This window comes from Cololabis saira, chromosome 21 (genome assembly GCF_033807715.1).
Source record: "Cololabis saira isolate AMF1-May2022 chromosome 21, fColSai1.1, whole genome shotgun sequence".
Taxonomy (NCBI): Eukaryota; Metazoa; Chordata; class Actinopteri; order Beloniformes; family Belonidae; genus Cololabis; species Cololabis saira.
In genome coordinates this window covers 17,502,497-17,528,100 of record NC_084607.1, presented here as the reverse complement: position 1 = coordinate 17,528,100, position 25,604 = coordinate 17,502,497, and the positions used below count along the sequence as shown (strand labels likewise).

Here is a 25,604-nt window from a genome sequence, read left to right as displayed (position 1 = left end):
CAGTCACGTTCCATTACAGACCTAAATGTGTACTAGTCTGTGCATATCAATAAATATATGTGCAATGATGCACGTGTCTGTTGTTCAACACAACTGATCAGACCAAGCGCAGACACAAGCTGCTCTGATCCAGACGGGTGGAGTTGGAACAAACTGTGTCGAGAGAACGATATAAATTCAGGAAATTTCCATCAGGAGATGAAAAAAGAAAAAAACTAAAGAAAATGGAAGAGTTTAATGCCTCTCTGAAAGCCTCGTTAGATAAATTTGTTACAAAAATCACCGATCCGACCGGGTCTCAAGCAGCCGCGGGGCCCCGCGTAGAGGCACTCGAGATGATGATGAGGCAGGGGAAGGTATCCAGTATTTTGCTAATTCGAGAGTTAAAATTGCGCATATAGACACCCAATCCGACCCGAAAAACCCAAAAATTTCGCGCACGTGAGCGTAGCGAGCGCGCAAGGGGCCCCCCCGGCCATTTCGCACAGGGCCTCGCAAATCTCCCAGTCGGCTCTGTCGGCATCCATATGTATTTGTAGTAGTAACACTTTAGTGTGTTAGTGTATGTGTAACATGGATTATTTGAATACTCTGCATAACAAAAAGAGGTGTTAAGGTAATCAGTAAAAGGTAACACATCAAAATCCCAGAAAGCCCCAATGCCACAGACTCATACATTTGCACACAGCCTAGCACTTTCATATCTGTATCAAGTATGTCTAAGGAATAAAGAAATGCGGAAATTAAACAAAAATCTCTATGTAAAATAAATCGAAACATACATTTTTCCTGCGGTTAAATTTTACTTTGAAAGCAGTAAACGGAAGTACTCGTGCTCAGCGTCACTTCACTTGTGCAATTCGTCCCCGAGTGTCTCCCAGTGCCGAAGCTGAACCCCAAATGCGCACCATTTTATTAAAATAAACCAGCGCTGCTGCCAATGACCGGCGCGCCGCACGAGAAGTAAACAGAGAGTTATCTTGAAAGGAACGCGAGGGGAGATGGCAAAAGGTCTGGATCAATCAAGATGTTTCTGTCCATTAAATCGGTGTAAATAAAGGATTGACGATTCGCCGGGCGATCACGTATACGTGCGCTGAATCTGGCAGGAGCAGTCAGGGGGAAAAATGCACAAAAAAAAAAAAAACAACAAAAAAACGCATGGCAACCTCTTGGTTCCTAATGTTGTCAAACAAGTAAATTAACAGATGTGGTAAAACGGCAACGGCTTTCAACATCTGTCTGCAAATCTGTTCGAGCTGAAGGTGAAGCAGGATTTTCTGGGGGCTCTCTGCAAGGTGTCATGGAATTAGAAGCTGCGCATTAACGCGCCTCCACTTCTCTTGAATCACAAACGCGCCCGAGCGAGGAATGTATTATTGACCTTTTCTTTTCCTCTGTAGACCTGCTGCCTTCTGCAACGCAAAGAGGAGGATGGTCGTTGCCCTTCATGTGATTGTCATGTCTTCGGCGTTTTTCAATCCCAGCTTTGCCTTCAGCTCCCACTTTGATACAGGTAAGGATCGACTCGAGAGAAGACCCTTTCATGCGTTTTCTGCAGTGCTGCTTCGGTTTTATGGGTTTTCTTTTTTTCCCCCCATGAACAGTCATCTCGTCTGCATTTTGTGCCAAACGAAAAACGCTATGTCGTTGTTGTATACATGATTCCAATCAATAGCACTGACATCATTATCAAGAAACATTGCAATTCCATGTAACCTGAAGATTATGTCAGATAATGTTGTTTTACCTTGTGTCATATCTTCAGATAGTGGTGACAAGTTGTGCCTGCACTGAATCTGCATAGCCCTTCACATACATCATTGCAGCTGTGTGCATGTGTTGATGCATGTGAGATGTACAGTATGTCTATGCTGTAATCAGGGTGTATGCATGTTGGATTACTTAAAAATAAGAATTATAGAGGTATATGGTTTCATTAAGAAGTTGTAGTTTTGGTGGTCCTTTTGGATTGCAGCATTTATTCATTCCCGGTGTGTCAGGGTGATGAGATCCTTGAAAAGGGCCCAGGTGTTGCTGCAGTGCTTTGGGACTGGCGGACATTAAGTCAAGCCCTCCAACATGCTGTGAGGGCTTGAATTGGAGCAGAATAAACAACTGTGTGCGATGGTAAACAGGAGGAAGAGAGTCCCTGCACTGAATGCAGTGTGCTGAGCATACAAATGACAGTGAGCTCAGTGGCTCTCAAGTTTCAGTTTCTCTGTGTCCTCCTCCCCAAAACACACACTCTTAGTGATCTCTGATCCCTTCTTGTCCAGTTATTCCACCCCGTTCTACCGCCATCTCCAGTTCTTACTTGTTTGTATAATCGTCTTAGGGTGCAGCACTTAAAGGGAGTTTTTCAGTCATTACATTAGCCAGAGGTACAATGTCCTTGTACTCTTGCAATGTTTCTTTTAACAGATGCAATAATGTTACATAACCTTATATGAATAAATAATCACCAATTCGCACTGTCCATAGCCTTATATGAATTTTCCATTGTTACAACTTCACCACTACATTATTCAAGTGAAAATGTAACCACAGATTTAAAGAATAGAATATCCCTAGTTATATTGCATAAATATCCTGAGTGTTTAATGTTGTTTTTTTATTTCTCATCAACTCTTAAGGGTCCTATATAAGTGACCTTAAGTGGTTCTATTGTGGACTGGTTCAACTTATGCTGCAAAGAAAAATGCAGGTCAATTAATTACGTGAAAACCAGGTAGTGGATGCTGAGTGTGTCATCCCTTGTACTGTGGAGCAATATAGATCTTTTAATGCAAAACCAGATAAGTGACTCCCAGATGAATTGTGGGTTATGAAGCAAAAAAAAGGCTCTCTGTGCGCTCTTTCATTTAATTATTTCTGAGCTTTCTCCCGGATTGAAAAGCATATGTTGATTATTTTTCTATTTAGAGTTATGCAGCAAAGCATATTTTCTTCTCACAAGGGGGTGGCAGGTGAAGAAGCCTCCCTGACAGGTCAGGATTTGTTTTAGTTGGAGAGGATGTGGCTCGGTGAGGCAGTGCATGCAGCCTGCATATAACTGGAGTAAATTATGTGGTTTGGATCGTCACTCCTGTCATAATGATCTACATTTTTAATAAGAGCATCACCTCACTAGATCCTATTGCTTCACAGTAATTGGACTGAGAATGTGTGTTGCCAAGGCGATGGAGGGGGGCGTGTGAGAGGGAGCCAATCCTTCTAGTGGCCAATGCTAAGGACAGAGAAATGTGAATCCCTTAAAGGGGAGGGACACATTTAGGCAGGGAGAGCATTTCATTTGCTTTAGTTGCTGAAAATGCATTGAGGAAATATGTTAAAAACACAATCTTGAGAAACGTATTCAAGAGGCTTTAGGAACATACAAAGAGATATAGGAACATATATATATATAACTATCCAATGCTACACTTTTCCATTACTATGTTGAAATAAGCAAATCTATTTGCACAATTTAACACCTGTGCACCTTGTGCATTCTCACACAAACTTTGCATTGATTTCAAATCAAAGCTCAAATTCAGAAAGTGTTGGATGTGCTGCACCCTTCCAGCTAACCTCCACAGCTGCACTCCTTCCTCATGCCCCGGGTTATGTAAGAATACTCTACCTCTGCAGCCATGGGGCCAGGTCTGTTGTCATAATGTATTGTAACAAATAATCCATTGATTGGGACACACACTCTGTATCATGTCTGTAGAGTTACTTTATCAGCCTTCACATGACCATGCTAGGGTTTGGTGTTTGTGGTTTACTTAAGACTTGAAATTGCTTCAGCACCACGGAGAGCTCTCCCTTCAGGAGATACAGAAGATGTTAACGTGTGTGTGTGCGTGTGTGTGTGTGTGTGCGTTTGTGTGTGTGTGTGTGTGTGAGTGTGTGCGCGTAGAGGCTCATTTTGTAAAACTTGGATTCTACCTCCAGAATCAATATGCTTTGCTCAACTGTCATGGCAAACGGACAACAGACTGACCTGGAAGCGTGCACTGATACGCCAATGAGCTGACAGTGCAGCTGTGGGACTCTGTCTTTCAGCGCTTTCATCCCATGCCTGGAGGTGGCAGTGGCGTCAAGCTTGCCTGTTTCGCATGGTATCTTGACACACAAAATAGCGTGTACATGTTTCCTGTTGTCGCAGACACAAACATAACATTCATTTTAAACATTTGCATGCGGCAAAGCAAACACGTGTCCTCACATGCACATGAACACACCACTTCAGCATCTAACCAAGGTGTTGGTGAGACGGGAGATAGACGAAAAAAAAGGGATCTTGCCATGCTTTCAGAGCTCCTCCCATTGACTCGGTCAGAACAAGCCAGCCACCACTGACTGTTTGATTATTCATCTCTCCATGTGTAACACAGAGCACTTTAGTTACATAAGGGTGCCTCTGGGGAAAAGAGGAATAAGAATGAAGGGAATTTAGGCAGTGAAGGGAAGCCATCTACGTCTACTCTGTGTGTTCCCTGTGAGATGATGTGTTCGCAGAGACTTTTCTCAGAGTCACAGTTATGGAGCATTAGGAATGTGCATTTGAGAGTGTGACACATGCTGTGTTCAATTAATCATAAAGCTCTTTACATTTTCTTATTGATTTTCCATGGAAAACATAGAAGACCCTGTAAGCACTTCACACACTGACATCTCACATGGTGGTGGTTTGACACTGGAGCAGTTTGTTGATGAGCAACAAAGGTGGTAGCGTGGAAACCTAAGAGACGCTTTATAAAAGCAGTACTATTAACTTTAACTCACATGGATTCCCAGAGGGACAGTAGCAGGTGCGAGTCTGTGAATATGAGAGTGCTTAACAATCACATTAAGAAAACTAAATAATGTAGACGGAGAAGAATGGAGGCAAAGTAACTTATTGACTCTACACATTTGGATTTCAGCTTTTCTTTGCACAGATATACACGCGTGCTACCTTTGTTTAAATCATAAGACTGAAATGTCAGCTTAACTGCATTGTCCAATGTCTGCATATGTTTATCAACCAAAGGTTAAAATAGACTAGGGCCCTGGAATGTGAGTGCAGAGCTGAGCTCTGACAGGTCTGCAAGCAGCTATCCATAAAGGAGGAAAAATATGGAAAGTAGCTGATGGCTAACCGACCAGACAGTGAGGTGCTCGACAAATGGCAGTGGAAAGCAGGTGTGATAGATGTAATAACTCCAAATGGCACTAGTATCAATAAGAAGGAAGAAAAAAACTGGAAAAAATAGGCTGAAAGGGCTGAAAAATAAAATAGAGATATGGAAAGTGAAGGCAACTTGCCAAGATAATTGGAGCACTCGGGGGCTATGAACCCCAAACTGGGAGAGTGAATCTCGCAGATTCTGGGAACATCATCAGAGATCTATGAAGAGCAGTCCCAACTAAAGTTCCCTAAAGAACCCTAAAGCTCCCATGCCACTGCCTGATCTTGAAGAGGGAAACTACCCAGCAAGGATGGCTGAGTGGAGGAGTATGTATGGTGAGACTGTGACTATACATTGTTATCTTTATTTCAATGAAAGTATAATGGAGATAGAATAATTGAGCTGCTTCTTTTAGATTATGTGACTTGGTTTTGGACTAAATCTCAAATATTTTAACAAGCCTTGGCTCCAATTTACTTTCACTTCTCCTATTCATACTCATTATACTCATGCTCAAAGTGCTATCATTAGATCATTATCAGTGAGCTACAACATAATTGGAATTCTTTATTGATTGCTGCCAAATCAATAATAAAACAGTAACTGGTCAATTTTATTGCAATAAGGTAGTGGCTAAACTAGGAGCTGTAGTAGAGATTGATTTGGACAGTAATCTGTATCTTCGATCATTTGTGTGGATGAACAATGGCGAGATTCTTCAGCTGAGTACTTACATTTAACTCCACAGTTAATTGCTCATTCATTTATTCATTCACACCTACTTCAATCCTACTCATAGCGATCTAGCAAAGCTTATTTTTTGCTGTTACTGGTGGATAATCTGTTACACTATTGTTTATGAAATTGGAGTAGTAAATCACTCCCATACGGTTATTGCACTAAAGGAAAGCACATAAACCTATATCAGCCGTGTAAGGGACTGACAAGGTCTTGTAGGGTTTCCCTTTTCTAACTAAACCCTTGAGATAAAGGTCAATAAATGCTCTTTAAAATGTAGTCGTTGAATATAAAATAGTATGCATGTTGATATAAATGCTTGGTGGCACCAATTCTTCATTCAGGTGGCATTAAACTGTAAAAGTCACAGTTGTTCAAACTACAGCCCCCCTTCCAAGAAAACTGAGATGCTGTGTACAATGTAAATGAATAACATAGTGTAATAAACCCATATTTTATTCTCAGTAGAACATAAACATTATGTTAAATGTTAAAATTAAGACATGTTGCCAATTCATGAAAAATATGAGCTCATTTTGAATTTGGTGGCAGGTACACATCTCAAAAAAGTTGGAAGTTTGAACAACATTTATTCAGTTTGGGTATAATACTCATTTTTGATTCATTTATGCTGTGTAATTGTCTGCTAGTCAGTCAAGTTCAAATTCCCAAGACATTGCAAGTGAAATGCATAAAAGCCAACAAATTCCATTGAGCTGATGTGAAATGAGATTTTCTTGGAACACAATAATGTTTTCCAAAAAATGAATTATTCTAGTTAATTGTTTGATTTATTACCCTTACATTCAAGCCCCTGGCTGTATCGTTGGTTGATCTTGTATATTTACTCAAAAGCATTGATAGAGTTGAGATTTCTACCGATTATTTCCAGTAGTGTGCGCATCCGTGGGTTATCAGAAGACAGACATGGCAGGCCTGTAATGCAGATCCGTGGTAGTTCCCCATGGACTCTCACTCCCAGTTAATGACAGTTATCATGGCTCTCTGCAGGCCAACACATATTTCGGCCATCTGCAGAGAGCATGACGAGAGAGCAGCAGAGAGGAAGTAAGCTGGTGAGGACAAAATATCCTGCCATTAATCATGTCCTGCTGTTCTGCTTGCTCTTCCAGTGCTCCTTGAATGTTTGCATGTGTGTGTTTATAGACTGTTTTTTCCTTTCTCCGTGTTTGGTCCTCTGTCATTATTGTTTTATCCTCCCTCTCTTTTTTCTCTTCAGTTAAGCTTGGTATTAGTCTGTGGTTGGAGTTCTTTTGTTCACCAGTGCTATGAATGTTCAATTGCTGTGTTCAATAAAGGAACAAGAAATTATAAACATTTGTGTGTTATCAGACTAAACACATTGTGTTTTTCTATTATTGTGACTTACTGTATATTACACCAATGTTGAAAACTAGTTAATTAAAGCTGGTTCACACATATTTGTTCTTGATTATAATCCAGCCTTGACATTCCTCCTCCCGCAGTTTCACACCTCAACTCATACGTGATCAAAATATCAGCTCACATTTAACAAACACACTAAGCAGCTTGAGAGACAGGTGGATCAGTGATTCACATGTGACTCTGATGACTCACAGACTGTGATGTAACAACAATTTATACGGATGAAAGTCCACATTGATCACTTACCACTGAGGAAACCTCTAGGGTAATAAATGAAACATCATCAAGATCCAAGAGAATACGTCAATTTACCTTCTTTTCAAACAATTCAAACTGGTGTCTTAGCTGACCTCTTGTAAGATAATCTAAAGTTCGGTGAAAACTAAGATTTATATGATGTGTGTACAAGTTCTAATGGCGGCATCTTCTTTTTGAGTGACCGACTGCAATGCTGCTGTGGCCTCCTACTAGGGGTGTAACAATATATCGTGCCACGAAATTTCACGATACAAAAACGTCACGATACGTGTCGTGGAGGTGAGAAACTGTAGCGCGATATTGGGTTATTAATATTAATATATTGCGTTTACTAGTATCGCGCGTCCTAGTGCAGCGGGATCACGTGACGACCGCGCCTCGACCCGCGGACCAAGATCTTACTACGCTCAGAAGAAACTAGGACAGTTTTGCGTCCCTGATCATGGGACTCTTGCGGGGTTTTGAACCCCGAACTTTTACTTATAAGGTGAGCATGAATCAATCTTTTTTATGATTGTGTCGTCCCCGAAGGTGTGAGCGGGATGAAATGATAGCGGGGTTCACCTTACGGCCTCAGGCTGAACTGAAGTCACAGAAAATAAACTGACCATCTTAAAACATCCATATTTGGGTCCACATACAGCTGTGAAGCAGCTTTCTCCACAATGAACATAATTAAAACTAAATATCGTTCCAGGCTCACCAATGTTTATATTCATCTATTATAAAAATGTGTTGAGACAATTAACAAAGAAAAGGGGAAATTCAAACTACTAGAGAAATAAAATAAGATAGCATTTGAAAACTAAAATAAAATGTATTTTATTTTTAAGAGAAAAAAATATGTGTAATTCAAGTTACACATGTTAAGTGGCCAATATGTACTTTTTTAATATAACTGTCAGGGTTTGACACTTCCCCCCAGTTTGAGTTTCAGTTCTGTCCCTCCTGTTTCCCATTTGCCCTGATTGTGTCTGCACCTGTGTCTCATCGTGTCTCGTTATCCCCTGTGTATATCTGGTCTTGTCATTCCTTTGTTGCTTGTCGGTCCGTACTGTTTGTTCCCTCCATGTTTCCCCTGGTTTTTTGGATTCCTGTTTTTGTTGAGTTTAGATCCTGCCAAGCAGTGCTTTTGTTTTTACCAGTTGTGGAATAAATCCTTTTGTTTTTGAGAACTCCTGCCTCCGGCCTCCCTCTCTCTCCTGCGTTTGGGTCCACACCTGACCCCCACACGTGACAATAACAGTCAGATGCAGATGTTGATACAACTATGAGGCTACTTGAATATATACATACATATATATATATATATATATATATATATATATATATATATATATATATATATATATATAGTTGAATACCCCTGCTATACAGTGTTAATATTTAATGGGCCCCGGGCCACTCTGTACTGAAAAAATTGGGCCCCAAGGTCAGAAAGGTTAAGAACCCCTGAGCTAAATAACGGTCATGTTGCATTTTGAGTTTGGGACATTTCATAGTTTATTTATTTACTTTTATTTATTTATTTAATTTTAGTTGTTAAATTTCTGGAAAAGAAAAAAAGTCAAATCATACATGAGAGAAACTATTCCATTTGTGGCAAAATATTTGTACTTGTATGAAACTGAAGATGCATAATGCAAACCTGATATTTACTTTTAGTTCAGTTTGTGGAAAATGGTTGGCCTGGCTTTCTCTTTAAAACTTAAACAGTTATAAAGCATTACAAACTGTAACAATAGGGCAAACGCACAGCATTGTTTTGTATTTTGTGTCTTTCAAATAAAAGACAATTTTTTCCAGTCATATGTTCCTCATTCAAGGTTGTTAAAAAAATACTGCTATAATATCGTATCGTATCGTTATCGTGACCTCAATATCGTGTATCATAACGTATCGTGAGATTAGTGTATCATTACACCCCTACTTCCTACTGTAACTACCCTGATGGTAGGAGTTCATTACTACTGTATAGGCCTGGGTGAAAATTCACCGTTACCGACATTCACTGCGATGACCGACGTCAATTTTCCCATATTGGTAAATTCTGTGTTTTCATAAAAAAAAGATAAAAAAATATATTTTTTTCTGTTTTGACTGTGTGCTGATAGGCTAGTTTCATTCCCCTTTGAGACGGCGTGTCTATAATCACGTGACTCCACCCATCCAGTCTGAACAAGAAGGGAGACCCAAGAAAATGGCTGATGGTTCAAAAGAAGAAGCGGCTGACATAACAGGGCTGTCTAGTGTGAGAGTGCATTTCAACAAATTCACACACTCTCACGCCACATTGGCATTTCTTATGCTGAGAAATTAACTTCAGCGCACGGTAACTCCAACGGCCCATTTTACAAACGAGTCACAGCACGCTACTGAGCTCTCACCTCAGAGCAGCTGTCTGGAGTTACCAACCTATCAGCCAATCAGAAAATAGAAATGTTTTGGTGCCGGCTATTTGCCGGACATTTGCCGGACATTTATAGTTATCGAGGTAAAACTGCCCAATTTATTGTGATATTGAATTGAGGTCATATCGCCCAGCCCTACTACTGTATCTCAAGCACTTCTCCACCATTTCCTTTTCTCCACTACCGAATGTATGTGGGCTCAGCTGATGGAACAGCTTGCTTCCCCCCGTAGCACTGTCCTAAATGTAAATGTATGCTCAAAGAGATTTGGAGTGTTTTATGCCCCCATGCTTCCTCATTCTGTGTGCTTCCCTCACTTGTTGCCATAGAATTTGCAGGTCTCCTCATTAGGAACATGGAGGGATTGTTGAAACAGAGCAGCTGACTTATCTTGATAATGTGTGGACTCTATCCACAACAGATTATAAACATACACTAGGTTTGATGTATTATGCAAATCAGTCTTTAGTGGCCTTTAGTCAGGTTTGCATGAATTCTATGTACACAATCAAAATATATTTGTTTAGTGAATACAATCTGTCAAGCAGTACTGTAGATCATTGGCACTTTCAAGCTAATGAAAAGGCTGGAACTGTGTGTGTATCAGCATAGCCCAGAAAGACACTGAACATACTCAGAACACAATCTCTGCCCACTGACCTCACAAATATTAGGAGATTTTCACTCAGCACACAAGTTGCACCATGCATGCCCTTATTTGTATTCAGTCTGAATACTAATTGCAGTTCAGATTGTCTAGTTTAAGACAATTTGATTGCAGTGGTATGTGGCTCGGCTCGGTGCCCACTCTGCAGGGCAAGCAAGAGTCGACGTGTGTGTGTGTGTGTGTGTGTGTGTGTGTGTGTGTGTGTGTGTGTGTGTGTGTGTGTGTGTGTGTGTGTGTGTGTGTGTGTGTGTGTGTGTGTGTGTGTGTTTGGCAGAGAAACCATACAAATGAAAAGAGAGCAAATGAATAAGAAATAGAGAGTGAGAGAGGAGGATGCAAGGATGCAGCTTCTCAGAGGGAGGAATCATGTCTAAATCAAAGCATACAGTCGTGTGTGTGTGTGTGTGTGTGTGTGTGTGTGTGAGCTCTAATCCTCGTGGCCTTGCGGTGTGGGTGCTGCTGCCACTGTCAGAAGCAGAAACACTGATCCTCAGCTCTCATTTAACATGTGAAGACCAAAGTTAGTATGTATCAGTGTTAAACAGTGATTGCCTTTGCTGTGCGGGTGCATGTAATGGTGCATGTTTGGCTCTGAAGTAAGAGAGTGAGCGTGGGTGATGAAAATCGCCTCACTCCGCTCTAAATAAATATCCTATACCCCGACAATCCCCCCTGCCCTCTTTCACCTCCTGTCTGTGTCCATTCTGAGCAGATTTGTTGAATACATGATGATCTTCTGTAGCAGGCAGCAGGAGACTCAACATTCCATTACTTCAGCTGTACTGCAACAGAAAAAAACTACCTCCCCAGCATATGCTTTATTTATGATCCTCCATGAAAAACAGTCTGTGCTTAACACAGCACATCCTAATCTCTTCTATACATGCATGAACACACTCTGCTTTGAGCAGAGCATTCCTTCGCTTTCCTCTGTGGGCCTTCACCTCTCTACATAGTTATTTTTCTTTCTCACGCTTCGTTGCTTTCTGTCAGCGCTTTTGTTATTTAAAAGAGCGACAGAGATGCATGTTCTCGTATTGGTTCGACTCACTTTTGTTGCTAGTTAGAAATCTTATTCTATGCTGGTGTGGGGAGCTGTCAACCTTCAGATACCTGCAAGCCAGTTGGATTTTATGGCGTCCACCTAATTGCATGGACATACATTTGCATTGTCAGCATTTAGTATGATGCAAGAACACTGTTTTTGGTATTTGGTATTAATATACGTGACTTTCATCAGACAATACTGATTCAGAAAGAATGATCGGCCATGCGCAATGAAGGGAGATTGTAAATATAAAGCAACAGCAATGGCCTCTTCAATTATTATCATTAATGTAAGCCAATGCATTTCTTCTTCTCTTACTCCATTTCTGAACACGACAAAATCCCCCTGAATTGCGGAGGTGGCAAGGTTCAATCGCTCCGGACTGCTCATCTCCCTCCAGCGCTGGAGACAGCGTTTTAATAAAGCTAGTATGAAACTGGCTTTAAGTGCTTTATTTTCATTTTGCTTGCAGCTGGTTCAGTAATGTGTGCTTTTCAAATATTTATGGAAGATCCAGCGCTTCGCTCAGTTTACAGATCTGTTGAGGTAGTAAGAAGGAGAAGAATTCTTTAAATGTCCCTCTAATGAAAATAAAGCCTCTAGTTATCCTCTGCGTGACCAGAGACTTTCTCGTAGTGATTGAAGAGTTAATAAAAGCAGATCCGTCTGCTGTAACTACAGCGTTCCAAAACAGGACGAGATACATTTTTGTCTGGGGTTTTTAGTGATCTTGCTCACATTCATATTCATGTTTGTTTTAACTGGGAAAAAGAAAAAAGACAGAGAACTAGGTAAGGATTGTACAATCCTCCATGTCTGACCTATTTCCAAATCCCCCAGCTTCGTAGAGAAAGAATGTTTAGACAAGTACAAACTAAATTTGGGTCTTCAACTTTCTACATCACTTGATGGAGATTCTCCTGGTTTTCTCTCTCCCAGCACATCCAACCATCCCCTTAGGCATTTGAACAGACATTGATGGGACAGAGGGGGTATTTGTAACAATGATGTTTGGTCAAAGTCATTTAGAAAGACTTTATTTTAGATTTTTTTTTTTAGTTTCTTCCCAAACTGTCTTCTGAAGTCCATGGCAGTGGTTAAGACTGCAAAAGGCACAGGATCAGGAAGTATAGTGCCTTTCTTGACATAATATCTTAGGTCTGTCTCTTTTGTGGCATCATGCTCTCATTTCAGGGTAAGTTATTTTTAGAATGTTTAAAGACTGGTACTTTGAAGAAGAAATATTCATATTTTTCTTCACTACTGTATCTGTAATATGAAAGTGTGACTGTACAATGTCTGATCATCTTATAAACCTTCAATGTCTTTATGATTCCGTGGTTTTGATAACACCTGATTTTCTGTGTGAATGCTATTTCAATGTTTAAGTACAAGGGCTGATTTTCTTTTCTGATTTTCACAAGATAATCAGCAAATGATGTATTGCCACACTGTGTCTGTCACGTATGGAGAACTCTCAAAACATGCCTTCATCAGTGCTCGTGTAACTCTAGCTCCAACTGCTGAAGGAGAAATGGTCCCTTTGTACAGTGTCATAGGGAATTGGTATATCGCATCTCCCGTCTCCAGGCCTATAACCAGAGGTGGACAGAGTACTCGACCCCAGTACTTGAGTAAGAGTACAAATACTACTGGTCAAAATTTACTCCGTTACAAGTAAAAGTAGATCAGTCAAAATATTACTCGAGTAAGAGTAGAAAAGTACTTGCTTTTAAAGGTACTTAAGTATCCAAAAGTAAATGCTTTTAAATTTACTTTAAGTAAAAGTAAAAGTAAGAGTACATTTCTTATTTTCCACATCAGTAAATTACTATATTTTTTCTAAATTAATTTAAGTTGTAAAGTTTAAATTGTAAATGTCTGTGGTTTGTCTGTGCCCTCGTTTTTTACTCGGTCGAACTCAAACATTGAGTTAAGATACGGCCAAGGATTTTGTGAAAGTCCCTGCTCCGAGTCCAGCTCATTATCAGACTCAGACGACTCAGCGGATTGTCTTTCTTCTCCTGACGCAGGCGTAGCCATTGTTGCGGCTCTGTCTTGACTTGTTGCGGCTCTGTCTTGACAAACGCAGGCTACTTTGGCGTTATCGTTTTGAGGAGGCTTGACGTATTTCCGCTTTACGTACATCCCAGTGGAGAGCGTGCACTGTGATAGGTCTCCTCCTTTGACAAAAACAGCTTGTGTCCAATAGGATTTTAGGGAAGAAGAAAAAAGAGCAGACCTGAAAGTAACGAGTACTTTTCAGCCTTCCTAGAAATTTACTCGAGTAAAAGTAAAAATATTTGTCTTGTAAATGTATTCAAGTAAGAGTAATAAGTACCAAAGAAATCTAATACTCAAGTAAAGTACAAATCCTCTGGATATGTACTTAAGTACAGTACTCAAGTAAATTTACTCCGTTACTGTCCACCACTGCCTATAACTTAGTGTGGATCACCAGTTTGGCTGATTTTGACACCGTCTAGTTGTGTTCTCATGCTCATCTTGTACCAAAAGGAGGCACCATATACTTGCAGTGTTATCTACTCAGGAAAGATAACGTTCAGAGTAGAAGGCTCATTCCAGTGAACAATTCCTGGGAAAGTGGTGGACTAAGGAAAAAAAATACTGCAAAAGAATTCTGTCTGTTTCTTCCAGAAAGAAAAGCTAAAAGGATGGAGATTTATTATCAGCTGCAGAGCTTGCAGGTCATGGCAGCCAACTTAATAGCCTCCTCCAGAACTGTCAACATGTGTGTGTCTGTTTTATGTTGTGTCCTTCATTTAGCCCTGACTCATCACTCCCTCTGATTCATTGCCGTCTTGACACCATCTGCACTGCATACATCCTCTCTATTACCCCGTCCTTCCTCACTGTCATCCATCCAGATACATCCATAGGTTCAGTATGTAGCTCATCAAGTAGAAAATGAAAGGCAGACATGTTGCAGCTTCTCCAACATTTGAGCTGGGAATGTTTCTGTTCTAGAAAAGATGGGCTTATATCATGTGTCTTTAATAATGAAGTGCTTGGATGACTGAGAAGATGGAAAAAAACTATGTCTTGTTATCATTTTAAGGCATTTAAAGCATCTTCGCTATTTCCTATTCCAGCGAGCAGCCCATCCTGTCCCTACAAACATAGCTCTGTGTTGTGGTGTGCAGTAGTTACGAAATTGTTATTGCCTCCTCTTCCAATTTACAGGCAAACTCACATAAACACACACAAACACTGACAGACTGTCTCTGCAAACACATGGAATTAGATTACGCAGGACCAGTGGACAAGGCATCAGCAGAAATACATGTCTTTAAATAGTTGTGAAAGTAAGAGAGGGGAAGAGTTGTGTCTATTACACTGTAATGGACAGTCTGCTAATATGAGCTGGCCATCTGAACGTTGCCATGGTGACGCGTTGGCTGGTCAGCGCCTACGCAAACAGCGCTGTTGCTCACGAGAAACGGTTCTCAAACAAGGTTTGGAGTGTAGGAACATGTCCCTGTTCTGTATTCAGCCATGTGCACACACAAGTCTAACGCATGACAGGCTTCCTGGCTGTAACCTCCGGGTCGAGCCTGGGTTGGACTTACTCTGTTTGGGCTGTGAGAGCTGTCAGGTCTGGAACAGCGTGTTCCCTCCAGCCAAATAGGTCAAGACCACTGGGGTCTCAGCCACTGAGCTGGAAACAACCCACAAAACCAGCCCTCAGTCCTCAGTCCTCAGTCGCCTCATTCTGCGTTAGAAACTCATGCTTCTTCTTCTGTGTTTATGTGTAATGTGAGGATGTGTGTGTGTGTGTGTGTGTGTGTGTGTGTGTGTGTGTGTGTGTGTGTGTGTGTGTGTGTGTGTGTGTGTGTGTGTGTGTGTGTGTGTGTGAGAGAGAGAGAGAAAGAGAGAAAGGGAGAGAGAGTTTTCCTTACATTAAGATGAACAATTCTCTGCTCTAGAATGAAAACATATAAAAGTCTTCTCCCTAATGTCCTTAATGTCCTTTATATATTGGAACATAAAAACTACTATTACTACTACTGCTTTTACGCTTTTACTACGACGCTTTTATCTAAAGCGACTTACATCTGAGAGAACAACACAGGCATGAAGTCACATTGGACTGTCCAGCATGGATAAGTGCTGGTCAGACTTCTGAGAGTCCAGTTGGACACATGTGCTGCCATGCTACTGCTAGGGGTTTTTGTTAAACACATGTTGAATTGAGACATTTTGCCATTTCATGGAAAATATTTGCTCATCTTGAGTTTGATTGCAGCAACACATGTCTAATGCAGGATTCTAACAGCTTAATGGTCCTTGATATTAGGGCTGGGCGGTATGGACTAAAAAATGTATCACGATCATTTCTGGCATTTATCCCGATAACGATAAAAATGACGATAAAAAAAATACCAATTCAACTCCACCTTTGTAACTATAAATCTATCTCTCTCTCAGATCCGCCATGTTTGTTACACAAAAACGTAAATGTATCCTTTTTTTTTTCTTTCTTTCTTTCTTTCTTTCTTTCTTTCTTTCTTTCTTTCTTTCTTTCTTTCTTTCTTTCTTTCTTTCTTTCTTTCTTTCTTTCTTTCTTTCTTTCTGGCTCATTTCTTTCTTTCTTTCTTTCTTTCTTTCTTTCTTTCTCTCTGGCTCATTTCTTTCTTTCTTTCTTTCTTTCTTTCTTTCTTTCTTTCTTTCTTTCTTTCTTTCTTTCTTTCTTTCTTTCTTTCTTTCTTTCTTTCTTCCTGGCTCATTTCTTTCTTTCTTTCTTTCTTTCTTTCTTTCTTTCTTTCTTTCTTTCTTTCTTTCTTTCTTTCTTTCTTTCTTTCTTTCTTTCTTTCTTTCTTTCTTTCTTTCTTTCTTTCTTTCTTTCTTCCTTCCTTCCTTCCTTCCTTCCTTCCTTCCTTCCTTCACGTACGTTGTGCGTGGATTTAACACAGAACCATAAATCAGTTTTACACAAAAACGTCATCAACAGGAATTTATTGTTTTTATCGCGAGATGACAAATTCTTACCGTGGGGAATATTTTTGACGGTTTATCGTGAACGGTAAAATATCACCCATTCCTACTTGATATTCATCATTTTTTCCTTTCATGATGCTCCAAATGTTTTCTGCTGGTGGAGGGAATGCAGGCAGGCCAGTTCAGCACCTGGACTATTCTCCCGAGAAGCTATACTGTTGTAATGGATGTTGTGTGGATGGGAGTATATGTTGCTTTCAAACCTCTATGCACCTTTCAGCATTGATGGTACCTTGACAGGTGTGCAAGCTGCCCATGGCATCGGTACTAATACGACCCATACAATGAAAAAGATACAGGCCTTTAACTGTGTGCTGACAAGAAGCTTGATGGCGTCTGTTCTTTATAGTCCACAGTGTCTATGGTTTCCAAAACATGATTTCAAATTCTGATTCATTTCTGGGTTGGCTTCTTCTTTGCATGACAGAGCTGTACGCTACATTACTGGATTGCTTAGTGAACCGTATTCACAGACAGTGATCTCTGGAAGTGCTTCTGAGCCTATGTAGTGATTTCCAGTAGAGAAGAATGCTTGTTTTTGTTGCAGTGCCCCCTGAGGATCCAAAGATCATGAGCATCCAGTTTTGACAGCTCCGCCTAGTCCCCTACGCTCAGAGAGGCCTCCTGTCTTTCGGAATCTTTTGATGATATTATACATTGAAATAGTGGGACCCTTCAACATCTTCACAATTTTGCTTTGAAAAAATAACGGCATGTTGTCTGAAGACATGTTTTATTTTGCCTTCCCTACCAGAGGGCAGGACATTGCTCCCTTTGCCTGCCTCATGGCTCCTGCTCCTAAAGCACCTTTTGTTTTTCAATGACCCTTATTCAAATAAACTTTTTTCTTAATTTGCAGAATAAAACATTTGTTTTCCTTAACTGAATAACCCACACTTTGAAAGACTGCCATAAAAATAGGGATACATTCTGGGTCTAAATCCACCAGTGTTGAGTGTTGATACGTAGATTTGGCTCTGCTCAGACTTTGCATTAAGTTGCATCATGAGAAATCTGATCACAAGTGGCCAGCAAGTGAGTATGTTGATACCTGGCATTTACTGTGTACACAAATGCACTTGCAGTAATAATCTTGGTTCTGGCCTTTCCACTTTTTACGCAAATAAACACAGGCAGCATTTTAAATGCTTGTGAACACCAAATGGGTCATTATTTTCAATCTCTGAAGGCAGCTGCTGGAGATATCCAGGTGTAACTCGCAGGAATTAATGACAAATATATAAATAAAAGAACAAAAAGAGACTCGAAATAGCTCTGTGTTAACCAATTATATCCCAGGGATATGTGCAATACAAACTACTGTGGTACAATACAAGGAAAGATCTGCACAAACAAGAAGACCTCAAATGACAAAGAGCTTGATTGTGGTAATTTACATAAATTTACAAAATCAAATGAATCATCACCGAAGCTGATGCTGTTGGTTTATTGGAGGTCCCTGAATGCATCCTAGGATGATTTTGTGTTCAGAGTACAAAGAAAATGTGAATGCACGCATCACACAACACCGTCATCAAATCCTGGTTGATCTGATCCAAATCCATCCTGGAATGTGTCGGACGCTGGATTTCCGATGATGCTTTTTAATGCAAGTTTCTGAACAGGTGTATGCTCAAGTTAGGGTTGATTTTCTCTTGGGGTTAAAGTCTGCTGTTGTGTGACATCCAGAGGCTTTGTATCTTTTAAGGAAATTATTGGATGCAACTTTTTATCATTAATATTTCAGGATGCACCAGCCCTTGCTGTGTGTGGAGGCTGATAAATTGTTTTAAAAAGTGGTTAATTAAAATATCCTTTTATGAATCCTTTAGTCTTGCTTGAAAACCCCTGAGGACATTTTTATAGGTTCTACAATCTATGAAGGCCGTATGTCCTGATAGATCAATTCAGAATGCATACATATTAGCAGATGTTAGATATGCTGGATATTTACTTCAAAGGTTCCAGTAATTTATAAGCAACAGCGAAGCTTTGAACCGTAACACACTTCTGTGATAGGGGGCGGTTAGAATGAAATAACCCCCATCAAGTATCTAGTATCTTATTGACTGAGGGTTAGTCTTCAAACATCAGTGGCTAATGTTCACCATTACTGTTACGATCTAAAGATCAATAACAAGTCATGAATAAAGGATGGTTCGTTGAGAAGTTAGCCTACCTGTTTTTCGGCTATCTCACACTTTCTCTTCCAGATTATGTTGATGTCTGTCTCTCCTCCTTGTCTTTCTTTTCTCCACTCTTTCATCTAAGCTTGCTCTAAGTTACTACAGGCCAGCGCACATATTCTACTGCAAACGTGCCAAACAGAGGGCAAGGAAAATATACAAAAATGAATTGTGTTTAGGAGCTTTTTCAGAATATGCTTTGACTTAATTGAGTGTATGTTTGTGGTTATGTTAAATGCGATTTAGGTTTTTCCAAGAGTAAATATCGCATTGATTTTTTTCTACTCTGAGGAGATTATACAGCGGTTTACAAAGAAAACAAATAAGCAACAACAACTGTTTTATTAAAGTATTTGGAAGAAATTGCATTTGTGGGTGCGTTCTAGCTTTTCTCCCATGAATCTGACTATAATTAAGTTAGTGCCGCCTGGTTCCTATTTATTCTATAGGCATGAATACAAATCTGAATAAAATGTTACGGACAAGCCATGTTTCTTTCATCAAGCTGTCAATAAGGCAGGCAAATATCACCTTTATATTCATTTTGTTTTTAATTTCCTGTGTAGGTCTCTGTTTGCCATCTGGTCTCATTAACACTTGCATTGTCCTCTGATGTTGCAGATGGGGCTCCTCTGAGCGAGCTGTCTTGGCCGTCATCTCTAGCGGTCGTAGCTGTCTCCTTCTCTGGTCTCTTCACCTTCGTCTTCCTGATGTTGGCTTGCCTCTGCTGCAAGAAGGGAGATATTGGCTTCAAGGTGAGCTCCGTGCTGCCCCCAGCTGGAAATAATGGGGGATGCAGCAGGGACATTGAGAGGGAGAGAGATCATAGGTTTATTGCAGCTTCTTTATATTCCTTTGAAGGGACATTAAATGTGTTTTTACCAGTTTGAATACACAGATAGAACTACTAAAGGGAGCTGGAGTTTTGGAAGTTGCACAGATCATCCGGAAAACCTCTGTTTATCTTCTGTCTCACTCATTACCTTTTACCCTCAATGTGCCATTTAAAATTACACTTTGGTTTTGGCTCAAAGCAAATGCTCTACCACAAAAATCTATTTTTTTTTTTACAAAAAAACAAAAAACAAACTAGGAAACAGCTTTGAATAGCTTCAAATAATTATATTTCTCAAAGGCTGTCCTGGGTGTCACAAAAATAATAATAATACAAATTAAAAGAAATCACAATTCCTTCCGATCAAGATCAATATGCAGGACGAGACAAATGAATGTGCTGACTCAAATTCAGTATTGTTGTTCAGCCAAGAGAAGATTGGATATTGTTGATATTTAATCCCTGACCCACAGTTCCATACTCAAAGATACTCTGTTTACTGTTATCGTCAGAGACTTGAGTTTTAACCGATAATTGTACATCTTTTCTTTTCTATTTAATTTTTCACCACTGCAGCTCTTGCCAATTATTTAATGTCTCTGACCTGATTAAACAGCTGGCTTACAGTAACCGTTAAGTTTAGTATTTACCTTGTAAAGCGGTAGTTTAGATACAAAAAAGGTAAATCTAATGGACAAAACAATTGTAGAAATCTTTCTCAGTTTATAAATGTCATGGTTTCAATTATTTTGTGGCACAAAATAGAATAAGGGCGTACAGTACATCTTAGTGTTAACATTTGATACATACACACATACACGATACACGCCGACATTGAGGAAGATGTCAGAACTGCACAAGCATTAATATTTCATAACTGCTTCATAATTTACCAAACCCCTTTAATGTGCGTGCACATCACATGCTGAAGTCTTGCAGAGGCTTTTTCTGTCCTGTGCAAGTCTCTCCAAATGATCAAACTAAGAAACCTGATCCAACACAGGCTGGCACACATGACGTCTGTGTTGCCTTTGTCCGCCAGCAGGACTCAGTCATGCTGCGTCAAACATCAGTGCTGAAATGAGCGGCTCATAGTGATGGACGCGGGCCAGGCCCACATGAGGAGGGAGATGACAGAGGCGCTGGAGCTGCTGTACTTCCCATTGACACTCTGCTCTTTTTATAAAAATTTGCATTTGGATGCATTTAAATTTTTCCAAGTCATTTCCTTCATGAATTTTAATGTGAGTAACTCCTCGTAGCTGCGGAGTAGATGCATCACAGTCCTGAATGAATGGCTGCGTCTTTAGTTAAGACCACTTATGCAAATGAGTATGCATGTATGTTGCCAGGCTGACAGTTGGGGGAGCAGTGTTTCTGTGTACATGCTGCAGGGATAGCAGTGTGACTAATGACTTCCTCAAAGTGGTAACCTTAGCTGCTGGACTTTTCCTTCGTCTTTCTGTCCCAGACAAATTGTCCCTGCCTCTTAACATGACACCGCGTGGTGTGAAAACTTGTAGCAAGAACATGGGCCTCAGTCCTCAGTCTTATACTGTTGAAATGAAAGATGGCTCCGGCTGCTAAAACACCATCAAACAATCGCTGATTCAGTTTGTCTTGATCAACCTTGGCCCTGGTTGACTTACCTGTATAGCACTATTGATTCCTGCAGACATATTGTCTTCCACCACTGGGTCATCAGAGCATTCAGGGTGAAAATGTAGCTGCCAAACAAATGGCCTCAAGCGAAAAAAGCCCAGTGTCTTGCTCAAGGACGCCTTAGTGGACCTTAGTGACAGTTATAAACCAGTCCAGGCTAGCTTTGAACATATACTGGTTATAAAGACAAATAATTTTCAAGGATTTTGATAGCATTTGTTTGAGGTGCGCTCAGCCGCCAGGCTTAAACAGCCTTAAATTACTGTAGCGGCAAACTCTCAATGGGTTCAAACTCTTTACTTCTCTTTGGCAACAGCTCGTCATGTGTGGGGCTGCACAATCGCAGTGCAGCACCGTCCTAAAAGCTTCATTATTTCTCTCCATCGTTGTGTGTTCCTACCAGAGCGTGTAGTGTGAGGCTGGGTATTAAGTGCTTTCTAAACTGAAGGCTCTCTTGGGAGCCATGCTACGCTGACTCACAGCCAGGTGCTCGCTTTCACACTTCACTCAGAGACGAGAGTGGCAGATGGTTCTCCTGAATGAGATTCACACCGGCATGCATTCCTATGTAAGCACACTAATGTTTCAGAGCACACACACAAACATTCACTGATATTTCATAATCCAACCTCCAGCTCGCTCTCAGGTTCCTAGCCAGACTTTGTATTCTCCTTAAGGCCCCGTTTACACATAGCCGGGTATTTACAAAAACGGATATTTCCCCCTCTACGTTTTGAAAAATTCCATTGTTTACACGAGATCGTTTTCAAAACCTCTTCGTTTACACGAATCCGCATAAATAAGCTGTTAACGTCATGCCAGCCAATCAGAATCCTGGAAAAAACATCAACAAATGAGAAGTGTAACTTCCAGTTAAGGCTGAGACCCCGTCCACACGTGGCCGGGTATTTTTAAAACCGAATATTTTCCCCCCCTCCGTTTATAAAATAATTTGTATCCACATTACATCGTTTTTTAAAAAAAAAACCCTTCCACACATAACCGAAGATCTGCGTTTTCGACCACATTCATAAGCATTCCAAACCTGTAGATCATCTGTGGCTCCCGGGGAAGCTGCGACTCCGCGCCGCAGCTTCCCCGGCAGGCGCGTCTCCTTCTCGGTAAGCCGCAGTTAACGAACCCGAGTCCCCCTCGTGTCCCGCCACGGAGCTGCCGCGTTATCGACGCAGCCCTACGCCGTAGCCTACGCCGTAGGGTCAGGCGTAGGGTGCGCGTCGCCGCGTCCCCTACGGCGTAGGCTCTGTGTCGGTGTAACGCAGTAAGCGGTTGTCAAGAGCAGAGACCATTTTTTTTTTTTTTTTTGAAAATTCTGTTTATTGATTTTCACTCTTATAACAAACATACAAAACATACACAACAAGCCCAAAAACACCCACCCCTCCCCAACCTCCCCCCCAGGGTCCTCAGCAAAAGGACTCAACAGAAAATATGTGAATACATAAAATAACTAGTAATAATAATCAAAAGTAAAGAATAAGATAAAAAATAAAATAAAAATAATAATTAATCGTCATCTAATCTTTGTCAATGAGAATTATTGGGCAGATTGTCCATAAAACGTAAAAAGGGTGACCACATGTAATTAAATTCTCCAACTTTACCTCTTAGAATGTATGTTAATTTTTCCAATACTAGGTGTGAAGACATCTCTTTTAACCACTGGGTGGAATTAGGACTGTGAACATCCTTCCACTTCAAGGCTATTACCCTTTTTACTTGTAATAAACAAAAATCTATGAGCTTTCTTTTCTTTGCATTTGCACCAAAGTCTTCAGGGTATATATGTAACAGACATAATCTTGGTTCGACAGGAATTATACACTCTGTTAATCTGGAAATCAGGCGAAGGGTATCTTTCCAAAAATCCTGGAGTTTCTTACATTCCCATATACAGTGAAGAAAGGTACCTCTTTCTATGTTACATTTAGGGCAATTGTCTGGAATGTTGGGATTAAAATGATTTAGCTTAACGGGAGTAATGTAGGTTCTAAAGAGCCATTTGTATTGTAGTAATCTGCCTCTCGTGTTTATACTCTGGGTTTGGGCTAGATGACAGGCCTTCTCCCATTCTTCTTTGGATATATCTCAGAGACCATTTATTTAATAAATAGCTTGGAGATCTACATAAACGGAGTTTTCAAAAATCTTCACTTTGCCCGGAGTTTTTTTAAACATTCGTTTATTTGCGTTTTCATGTGGATGACAGTTCCAAACGTAGGAAAATATCTTCGGTTTAGCAGATACCCGGCTACGTGTGGACGGGGTCTGATTTATGGTTCCGCGTTACACCAACGCAGAGCTTTCGGCGTAGGGTACGCGGCGACGCACACCGTACGGCGCGCATTGCAGCGTACCCTACGCCGTAGGCTCTCTGTTGATTTAACGCGGGACCATAATTCAGGCTTTACTTCCAAGACGGAACGAGAGTCTTTCGTTTGGAGTGACAGAGAAGTGGAGTTACTTTTAAATGTGACTTTAGAATATAAAATACAAGAAAATATTGACGGTGGCCAAACTAATTGTAAACACAGGTCGCACACATGACGCTGGTGACGTTTCTGTTGCATAATGTGACGTTCTGAGCCTAAATCTCTGTTTTCCTCTGTTTAGACGCAAACGTGAAAACAGAGTTTTTGAAAATCTCCACTTTGGCCGGAGTTTTCAGAAATTATCGTTTTTGGTGACTTTGAGCTCCGTTTTCATGTAAACGAACGGCCAAAAAATGAAAACGCCTCCGTTTTTAATCCGTGTAAACGGGGCCTAAATCTGTAGTTGCTTGAGAAGAAAAATTAAACTACAGACAAGATGGATGGCTCCGGTACATGAATAGATTATTATACTCTGGATCCCCAATATAACATCGTGGCCCCGGCACAATCCAAAACACTCACACAGTGTCCAAGATAGCTTTAGAGATTTGTCTCGTAGAGTAACCTCCTCTGTATCCGGTCTTCATTTATCCCACACACCAATCTATCCTGTAACATAACGTGTAAGTGTCTCTCCATGATTACAATCTTGCCGCAGTCTCCGAATGTGTTCGGCAACACATTCTGCCACAGGTTCAGTGGATCTTCTCATGCGAGAATAAAGTTAAAATCTCTGGACAATTTTGCTTGGTTTGGAGTTGAAGGGGGGATTTTCAAAGAGCTACCAGCTGTAAAAAAACTTGAAAGAAGTGTTCCATTATCTCACAGTCATCCTCCCATGCCTGACCTTTGGAGTCAAACGGTGGCAGGGACCCAACGGCTGTCATCTTCCCCCACTCGTCTGCTCACCTCCCTCCTTCCCACCAAGTCGTCAGTCCACCTGCAGACCAATCGCCCAATAAACCCACACAGAGTGGTGAAGGAGCAGGGTGCAACAAGTAAAAAAAAAAGATAATTCTCGTCGCCTATATAACATTGCAGCCCTGGCAAATCCAAAAAAATCACACTGGTCCAAGATAGCTTTGTGACTCTTTACTTGCCGAGGGGGCGACTCTTCCTCTTATATAGCCTGCCAGACAGGTGACACTCGGAGGATACTACACCCGACGTAGGTCAGCTTCTTAAACTCTACTAAGAACATCATCACAGTGGTGAAAACTAGTTTTGATTTGCTTTTTTTTTAAGTATTGCAAAAATTAAAAAACCTATTATTTTACCCATCATAAGCTATCTTGATATACAACAATACAAGTAACTTAAACATATTTTTCATTATATTCTAAAACCTTACAGTCTAATATGGTAGAGGATGAAAAGCTTTTTGGAAAACAGTAAAGATTTTAGGATTTATATATCAATGAGGGAACTGGTTAACAAAGCGACGATGGACAGAATGAAGGAGACAACTAAGAAACTCAAGAAGAGAAAAAGAGGATGTGACGGAACAAGAATAACTCAAGGACAGTGTCATAAAAGCTACTTGACCTTTATGCCCAGGACAGGACTGTCTTAGCTTAACATTGCAAAGGTTCCTTTGTGCCGCTTTAAATTACTCCAATTTCCAAGAATCTGAAGGAATTCTGTTGCATAAAAGTTAACGGCACAAATCAAAGCTATAGTGGACTCTAGTGATCTCTGATTCCCAACATAACACTACATCCAGAACCACCACTCTTTATTGTTTTGTGATGGTCGCAGTAATGCAGAAGAGCACAGAGAGACGTCAGTGCAAGATGTCTTCCCCAGTATGTCCATGCATTATTT

At 40.6% G+C, this 25,604-nt stretch overlaps 1 protein-coding gene across 2 annotated transcripts in view; it reads left to right on the top strand.

Moving 5' to 3' along the window:
* The first annotated feature begins 893 nt into the window (after nt 1-893).
* aatka (apoptosis-associated tyrosine kinase a) overlaps nt 894-25,604 on the top strand; it is a 41,413-nt gene continuing 16,702 nt past the window's right edge. The window contains exons 1-3 of one of the 2 annotated variants that reach the window (XM_061712387.1): nt 894-1,011; nt 1,404-1,516; nt 19,515-19,648. In XM_061712387.1, coding sequence (XP_061568371.1) covers nt 1,435-1,516; nt 19,515-19,648 — 216 coding nt within the window. In that variant the 5' untranslated portion in view covers nt 894-1,011; nt 1,404-1,434. Of the gene's footprint in view, nt 1,012-1,282; nt 1,299-1,403; nt 1,517-19,514; nt 19,649-25,604 lie in introns of those variants that run through there. The other variant, XM_061712388.1, reaches the window with a different exon arrangement.